At 44.7% G+C, this 9,050-nt stretch overlaps 1 protein-coding gene across 2 annotated transcripts in view; it reads left to right on the forward strand.

The window, feature by feature from the left end:
• The first annotated feature begins 2,156 nt into the window (after positions 1 to 2,156).
• LOC122553807 (C-type lectin domain family 18 member A-like) overlaps positions 2,157 to 9,050 on the forward strand; it is a 39,416-nt gene continuing 32,522 nt past the window's right edge. Inside the window, exons 1-2 of one of the 2 annotated variants that reach the window (XM_043698158.1) lie at positions 2,157 to 2,569; positions 2,993 to 3,084. In XM_043698158.1, coding sequence (XP_043554093.1) covers positions 2,449 to 2,569; positions 2,993 to 3,084 — 213 coding nt within the window. In that variant the 5' untranslated portion in view covers positions 2,157 to 2,448. The remainder of the gene's footprint in view (positions 2,570 to 2,992; positions 3,085 to 9,050) is intronic. The other variant, XM_043698157.1, reaches the window with a different exon arrangement.

The raw sequence follows: 9,050 nt of genomic DNA on the forward strand, positions 1-9,050 counted from the left end.
AAACCTCAGGTTTTCCTCAAGGAAATTAATGGCGTGGACCAAATATTTGGGTAAGCTGACACTCCTGTCAATGGGAGTTTTGAGCTAGAGTTGGAAATAACAAAAATCCACTGGTGCACATGGAAGATTTGGTGTCTCCAACTGATTGGAATGCACCGCCTAAAAAGAGATGAGCAAATTTCAAAAGATTGCAAATAAAACATGCTTTCACCAGCAGAGATAACATCCTCCTTGAGACAAATTAAATGTCCACCAGTTCAAAAGACAGCAACAGACCTCAGACAGTCAGGAATACAGCCAAAGGTAACTACCTTCCATCAAATGACTGACTGTGTGGAGTTTGCACATTCTCCCCGTGTCTGCATGGGTTTCCTCCGGGTGCTCCGGTTTCCTCCCACAGTCCAAAGATGTGCAGGTCAGGTGAATTGGCCATGCTAAATTGCCCGTACTGTGGGATAAAGGTAGGGGAATGGGCGGGTCGGTGTGGACTTGTTGGGCCGAAGGGCCTGTTTCCACACTGTAAGCAATCTAATAACTATATGTTTTACTTTTCCATTCGCTTAACTTGTCTCCTTCCAAACTTTCCGTTACCTTCTTTCACTTTCAACCTGTGATTTTATGGAGATGTGCTGGTGGTGCTGTGGGTAGTGTCCTTCTCTCTGAGCTAGAGGCTTTGGGTTGGAGTCCCAGCCCAGGAGGTAATGGTGCATTCATATATACAGCCAGCCTTCAAATCCCTCCAGCCCATGTGATAAGTGGTAAGAATGGGAAAGATTCCTGGTCGGCCAGACAATGGAAGTTGGAGTCTTTCCCGTCATTGTTCATAATTCACGGCTTGTGTGACATGTGTGGCAAAAAATGCATGTTACTATAGCAACTTGAACTCAGAGTGAATTATAATACATCACCGCATGATATTGCACTGAAATCACTATCCAAATTCATCATTGTTTAAATTCTGTGTGGTCTCAGTGAATGTTTTTCCAATCTATTGGTGAAGACCCCGCTCACTCGGATGACAGAACCTCTGCAGAGGGTGCAGTGTTGAAAAGAATCTCAAAAAGTGTACAATTATTGCCCAAACACTCATGCGGCAGGTCTATGGATGCCTGTAAGTGTAGTAAGGCATGCGTGCCCTTGCACAAATCCAACCCATTATTTAACACTGAGTACAAAACCTAGGACTCCCTACTCACCCAGACCTGCATGTACTCTGCCATCAACAACAAAAACAGAAGTTACTGGAAAGGCTCAGCAGGTCTGGCAGCATCTGTGAAGAGAAATCAGAGTTAACGTTTTGGGTTCAGTGACCCTTTCTCAGAAGCTAGGAAAAGGATGGTTTTTATGCAGAAGAGAGGGTGTGAGGAGGGGATAAGGAGTAAACATTAGGTGGGGATAGAGCCCACAGACAGAGAAGAACAGTTGGACAGACAAAGGAGTGTATAACGATCTGCCTGGGAGATTGACTATCTAGTAGTAGACAAATAGTGCCTAACGACAGGTAGTACAGAGCCTGGTGTGAGGGTTGGAGGGTAAGCACATGTGAAGGTGCCACAACCCCTAAAATTGTTCAACTCGATATTGAGTCCAGAAGGCCGGAGAGTTTCCAAGCTGAGAATGAGGTGCTGTTCTTCCAGCTTGAGCTGAGCTTCACTGGAGCACTGAAGCAAGCCTGAGTCAGAGATGTTGGCCAGGGAACAGGGCGGTGTGTTGAAATGGCAGGCAACTGGAAGCTCAAGGTCTTTTTTTTTCACGGACAGAACATTGGTGTTCCACGAAACGGTCACCAGTCTACATGCTTTGTTTGCCCAGTGTAGGGGAGACCACACTGTGAGCAGTGAATGCAGTAAACTAAACTGAGAAGTGCAGATAAAGTGCTGCTTTCACCTGGAAGGTGTGGTCTGGGCCCCTGGATACTGAGGAGGGAGGAAGCAAAGGGGCAGGTGGAACATCTTCTACTCTTGCAGGGGAAGGGGCTGTGGTGGGGGAAGGGTATGGTGTTGAGAATGAAGGAGGAGGGGACCAAGGCTGCTTTGATGTGCACAGCACAGGCAGATCTCCAACTTAACCTTCTCGGATGGTGGAGTTTAATCCTAGCGTGCAAGTGAGGTCGGTGACACTGTCGCTGCCCCTGACCTGGATGTGTTAGATACAGGGGAGTGGGACAGGGAACATCACAGACACTGCATCCTTCCAAGTGCTGGATGTAGTTAACCGAACGCTGCTGCATGTATCTGTCCCTGGGGGCACTTTGCTGTATCCAGTGTGCGGCAAGGACTGGCTGATTCAAGCGTGTTTCTCTCTCTCTCTCTCTCTCTGTGTCCCCTTGACTCCTTATTTTTTTCTCTCTCTCTCTCTCTCTCAGTCTCCAATCCCTGCTACACCGCCTCACTAGAAGGAGCCAGTGTGTGGGTGTGACTGCAGCAAGTGCATCGACTACCGAGCCAGATGGAAGGGGCGGCTGGGCTCCCGGTGTTGCTGCTGCTGCTGGCCAGGCTCCTGGTGCCTACTGCGGGCGAGGCTCCCGCAGCGCCGCCGGGGACAGGGATCCTCAACTGGGATCGGAAAGGTAGGGGAACCGAGTCTCTCTCGTGCTTTGAATGAGCGATTTGCATTTGATTCTAAACAAAAAAAAAAGTTGCCCCAGTTATTCAGAATTAAAAGTGGGACTAGTTTTGTTTTTATTTTGATGCAAGGTTTGGAGGAGTGAGTCTATCTGTAATCCTTATGAGCAGAACCGTTTCAAGCTCTATGGCAACTTTTGCAACTAATTTTGGAATCAGATCTTGCAAAGAGGTCAGATTGCACCTCGAAGTTATACCAAACATTGTTTTCTTATTTCAACACCCGTTTGAAACGATTAGTGAATTATTCCTGTTCATGCCCAGGGTCAGAATTGGACCTTTGAGACACATTTGGTTGTTGCCATGGAGATCTGGAAGTTAAGCCCTGGCATTTGCATTTTTACATTTTCATCACCTGCTCCTTGCAGAGTTGGCGCCCAAAGAATGCTTCACCATCCTGGCCCACCATAACCGCCTCAGGAGCAAAGTGCAGCCTCCTGCGGCTAACATGCAGAAGCTGGTGAGTTACCTTCTCGTTTTCTGAACTATAAGGGCACTCTGCATCTTCAGCCCTCAACGCAATTTGTTGGCGTTGCTCTCACTGAGACGCAATAGAAAGGGGGGGGGAGGCAGGATCGACAGCTCAATATTTCAGGATACATGGTCTTCAGGTGAGGCAGGGAAGGAATTGAAAGCGGAGGAAGAGGGGCTGTCACAATATTGATCGGAGCATCAGTTACCCAAGTAAGGAAGGGTGACACCTTAGCATGCTCCTCAGATGAAGCCATATGGGCAGAACTTGTAAAACCAAAATGGAGCAATCCCATTGCTGGGAGTGTACTGTAGCCCTCCTGACAGTCCAAGAGAAATAGAGGAGCAGTTATATAGACAGGGTTCAGAAAGTGGTAAAAATGATAGAGTAGTGACAGTAGGAGATTTCAACTTCCCCAACATTAACTGCGCTAGACATAGTGTGAAAGGTTTAGTGGAATTCTTAAAATGAATCCGGGACAGCTTTTGTTTTAAGCCAGCACGTATAAAGCTGTAGAAAAGAGCGGATAGCCCTGAGCCTAATTTTAGGTGATGAAGTTGAGCAAGTGGTTAAAGTATCATTGGGGGAGTATTTTGCAGACAGCGATCAATATTCTGTTAGATTCAAGATTTTAATGGAAGAGAACAAGGGTGGGCCTGAAATCAAATTTCTAGACTGGTGGAAGGCTGGTTTTAATAAAATCAGGCAAGATTTGACCAGAGTGGACAGAGTGCAGATAATGTTAGATAAATCGGTGTCAGAGCAGTGGAACTCATACAAGAAGGAAATAAGGAGAGCACAGGGCCAACATGTTCCCATAAAGGTAAAGGGTAGGAACAACAATCCAGGGACTGCTGGATATCCAGGGATATGCAGGATTGGATAAAGACAAAAGGGGAGGCGTATAGTAGATACCACGGGACCAAAACAGGAGAAGCTCTGGAAGAAGGCAAGAAGTATAATGTGTAAGGGAAGTAAACAAGGAAATTAGGAGAGCACAAGGGGAGCATGGAAGTATGATGGCCGGCAAAATAAAGAAAGAACCTAAGTTATTTTACGGATATTTTAAGCATAAAAGAATAACTAGGGAAACCATAAGGCCCATCAATGACCACAGTGCTGAGGACATAGATAATGTTCTAAATGAATACATTGTGACAGTGTTCGTTAGTGAGTGGGATGATATGGATATATAAATCAAGGGGAAGAACTATGATATACTTTTATTAATTAGCTTAGAAAGAATGGAGGTTTTGAGTGGTCTGGGATGTTTAAAAGTAGATAAATCTCCAGGATCAGATGAAATGTATCCCAGGCTATTAGATTAGATTAGATTAGATTCCCTACAGTATGGAAACATTTGGCCCAACAAGTCCTCTGAAGAGTAACCCACCCAGACCCATTCCCCTATCCTATATTTACCCCTGACTAATGCACCTAACACCATGGGCAATTTAGCATGGCCAATTCACCTGACCTGCACATCTTTGGGAAGAAACCAGAGCACCCGGAGGAAACCCATGCAGACACGGGGAGAATGTTCAAACTCCACACAGAGGCACAGGAGGAAATAGACACACTGGAAAAAATGTTCAATTTCTCACTGGCCGTAGGAGAAATGCCAGATAACTGGAGGACAGGCACCATTATTCAAGAAGACGGGAAGTGATTAAGTAGGAAATTGCAGATCAGTCAGTAAAAGTTCAGTGTAGGGAAATGATTGGAAACAATACAAATGACAGAAATAATCTGCATTTGGAGAGGCAGAGATTAATCAAGAGCGGTCAGCATGGTTTTGTTAAGGTGATGTCATGTTTAAACAACTTGTTTAAAATTTTCAAAGATGTGACCAGGTATGGAGATGAGGTGTGCATTGTCTACTTGGACTTCAGCAAGACTTTTGATAAGGTCCCACCTGGGAAACTGACGACGTCAGTCCAAGAGTCCATGGATCCAAGGAAATTTGGCAAATTGGATCCAGAATTGGTGCTGAATGGCAGGAAGCAGAGGATGTTTAAGGGGTGTTTTCATGACTGGAAGCCTGTGTCCAATCCAGTTCTGTCGGGACGAGTATTGGGTACACGGATGAATGTGGTACACAGATGAATGATTAAGACTTGAACTAAGAAGGTTGACCAGTAAGTTCATGGATGGGTCTGAAAATCAGTGGGGTGGTAAATAGTGAGGAGGATAGCCTGAGATTATGAGAGGACATAGACTGATGGTCAGGTGGGCTGATCAGTGGCAAATAGAATTCATTCCAAATAACTGAGACGATGCACTTGGGCAGATCAAACAAGAAAAGGGAATATTTGATAAACAGTAGGACCCTGGAAGGCACCAAGGATTAGAGAGACATTGACGTGAATGTCCACCAGTCCCTTAAAGTAGTGATTACTTGCCTTTGTCAGCCGAGACATTTGAGATTAAGTGCAGGGAGGTTATGCCGGGCCTTGTATAAAATACTGGTTAGGCCACAGCTGGAGTATTGTGTGCCGTTCTGGAATCCACATTATAGGAGGGATGTACTAGCACTGGAGAGGGTGCAGAGATTTACCAGGATGTCGCCTGGGCTGAAGAGCTTTAGTTATGAAGAAGAAGTGGACAGACTGGGTTTTTGTTTTTCTTGGAGCAGAGGAGAGGCATAATTATGATGTACAAAAATTATGAGGGGCATAGACAGAATAGACAGAAAGGAATCTTTTCCTTTACTGGAGGCATAGATTTAAGATAAGAGGCAGGAGGGTTAGAGAGGATGTGAGGAATTCTTTTTCACTCAGAGTGTGGTGGGAGTTGGAGCTCACTGACTGTAAGGGTAGTTCAGGCACAAACCTTCAAAATATTTCAGAAGTATTTAAATGTGCACTTGCAAGGCCAAGGTATAAAGACCTTGGAAAGTAGGATTACAATAGTTAGGTAGTTGTTTTTGACCAATACATTGATGGGCCGAAGGGCCTCCTTCTGTGCTGAACACCTCTGTGAGAAGTTATCAGCTGGGTGATAAAGGCATTGTCACATTGTCATTAACAGACAGACAGTGGGAAATAGGGCAATCAGTGGGATACATTGAGCGTAATAGAGGGCATCGGTGAGAACAGAGTGGAGCAATAAACAGCAGTCAGTGAGGTATACAGAGGGTATTAGATTTCAGTCAATGAGAGCAGAGGGTATTAAGGGTCTATCAATGACATACACAGAGGGTAATAGGGCAGTCAGTGAGGTACACAAAGAGCAGTCAGTGAGGTATACAGAGGGTATTAGATTTCAGTCAATGAGAGCAGAGGGTATTAAGGGTCTATCAATGACATACACAGAGGGTAATAGGGCAGTCAGTGAGGTTCACAAAGGGCAGTCAGTGAGGTATACAGAGGGTAATAGAGGGGAGTCAGTGAGGTACACAGAGGGTAATAAAGGGCTGTCTGTGAGATACAGGATGTAATGGGAAGTAGTCAGTGGGGTACATGAGGTAATAGAGGGCAATTAAGGAGGTACGGGTGAGGTAATAGAGGGCAGTCAATGATACATAGAGAGGAGCGAGTGTGATTGGACAGTTTTTAGTTTGATTAAATTGAGGGAACCTGATGGATTAATGGAGATGTTGGCTCAAACACTTCCTGTTATCTCAGCAAAACCTTATAATTAATTGGCAGTCAGTTACACAGGGAAAAGTAGAGAAGATGCAATTAAATATGATGGGTACAGGCTGAGAATATACAGTGTAGGATAGCAAATCAGTAAAATATGGAGCATCCATTGATCTACTAGTAAAGGGCAGTGAGATGCACAGGATGTAAGGGATATAATGTACAGTGAGATATGCATTGTATCATGGACATGTAATGAGACATACTGGATTAAGTTTAAACAGTGGCATTTGTGGTGTATCAGGGACAATGCAGTGAGATGTAAATATATCAGGTACAGGCAAGCAGATGTGAAGGGTATCAGGTAGAGAGAATAATGTTCAGGGTAGCAGTGACATGCCGACAATGTAAAAGGGACAGATAGGAAAATATACAAGGAAACAGGAATAGACCTCTGGGATATCCAAGACATTAGGAACAAGCAGTGAGGTATGGAGATATACTTCGGTGGTCAGTAAGTGACCTAGCCAATAGCACACAGACACATCTTGACATTGAATATATAAAAAGTACAGTGCAACAGTGATAGGCAGTGAGATGTACAGTACAGGGTTTCAGAAATAGTCTTTGAGATATAAAGTATAAGAAAAACTGGCAGTGAATTTTATTGAGGGTAACAGAGTCATAACTGAATTGGAGGCACATTGATTCTCAAACCTTCTTGAAAGGTTACTGGAACTGAATTTAAACAGACAGGATATGGACAATAAGGGGCCAAGTCCTACCTGCACCTTCCTGGGGTTTTGGATTGAGATTGTGACAAGAAACATTTCATTGTGCATTCAGTGTGAAATAATGTGAACTCAATTCGTTTCATATATCAGTTGTTCCTAGTCTGGCCGGAAGAGGGCTTTGTGGAGTTTAGCTCCCCTGGGAGAAGAGGCCATTTCGAGTCAATGCCCAGAAAGAATAGGTCTCCCTCTAAGTTATCTCTCAATGATCTTAATTTGATTGTAAATTTTGATTCTATGTAACGTTATCAGACCATTCTGTGTGCTATCTGTTTTGTTTGCACTAGCTGCATGAAGCTATGGTCATCAGACAAATCAGACATCACACAAGGCAATAAATATGGACCAAGTGGGTTGTCGAGGTAATGGTGAGGGGAAATGGGTGTTGCACTTCAGATGGGAGAACATGTTGCCACTCAACATTTAACTTCCAGAGAACGGCATCCACTTTCCAGTTCCTCAGTCAAATGCACTGAGCACGTGCAATATAGCTGCAGGCAAAAAACACGGGATAGTTTGGAGAGGGGTGGTGGTTGGGGGAGGGGAAGGGGAGAGGTGGTAGAAGGGGAGGTTAGTCAGCTGTGTGCCAATAAATAATGACAAATTTATTTAGCGTGTTGGCCTTGGCATAAACTGTTTGGGGAAAAAATCTCCATGGTAACCAGTGTTCTAAATTATGCGCATAACAAATGAACAAAGTCCTAACCGTATCCTGAGCCATGTAACAGGGAATTTCTGTCAAAGGAGAGAGTTGGAGAATTAATTGGGTCTAATGTTCAGCAATATGATCCCCAAGAGGGCCTGCCAATAAATTGCCTTCAAATAATTGAAGACGTTTACTTCATGTCCTTTGTTGCTTGCAGTTCCGGCAACTGAGGAACAAGAAAGCCAAACAAAAAAATCTTCTTCCTGAAAATGATCAGAATAAGCATCCCTGCAGTATGAGCTGGCCATGAATGATGCTACAGAGGCAGGAGCAATAGAGGGAAAAGACAGCCAGGCTACTAATACCCAATCGAAGTGCATTAATCTCCCAGTTGTGGGCACTCCCTGTCGACATAAGGAGATCTTGCCCTAGTTCTCACAAAGATATATTTTCAATGACAGGCTCAGTGAAATTTAAGCAACACTAAACCGCAGATGTGAATTGCAGTTTGGCACCCAGATATCTCCCTAAAACTAGTTGAAAGTTTAGTGAGTTGTAAGTATATATCGCAATTAGCAGAACATTTCAGAGAACTTCTCTGGGATACACACACCAAGCAACCCCACCATCCTGTGGCTAGCCACTTCAACTCCCCCTCCCTCTCCAGCAAGGACATGCAAATTCTGGGTCTCCTCCACCCCCAAATCTTAGCCACCAGACGCCTGGAGGAAGAACGTCTCATCTTCCGCCCTGGGACTGTCCAACCATACAGCATCAATGTCGATTTCACCAGTTTCCTCATCACCCCTCCCCCCCACCTCATCCCAGATCTAACCCTCCAACTTGATACCACCCTCTTGAACTGTCCTACCTATCCACCTTCCTTCCCACCTATCTGCTCCATCCTCCCCTCCAACCTATCACCATCACCCC

Source organism: Chiloscyllium plagiosum, chromosome 10, assembly GCF_004010195.1.
Source record: "Chiloscyllium plagiosum isolate BGI_BamShark_2017 chromosome 10, ASM401019v2, whole genome shotgun sequence".
Lineage (NCBI taxonomy): Eukaryota > Metazoa > Chordata > Chondrichthyes > Orectolobiformes > Hemiscylliidae > Chiloscyllium > Chiloscyllium plagiosum.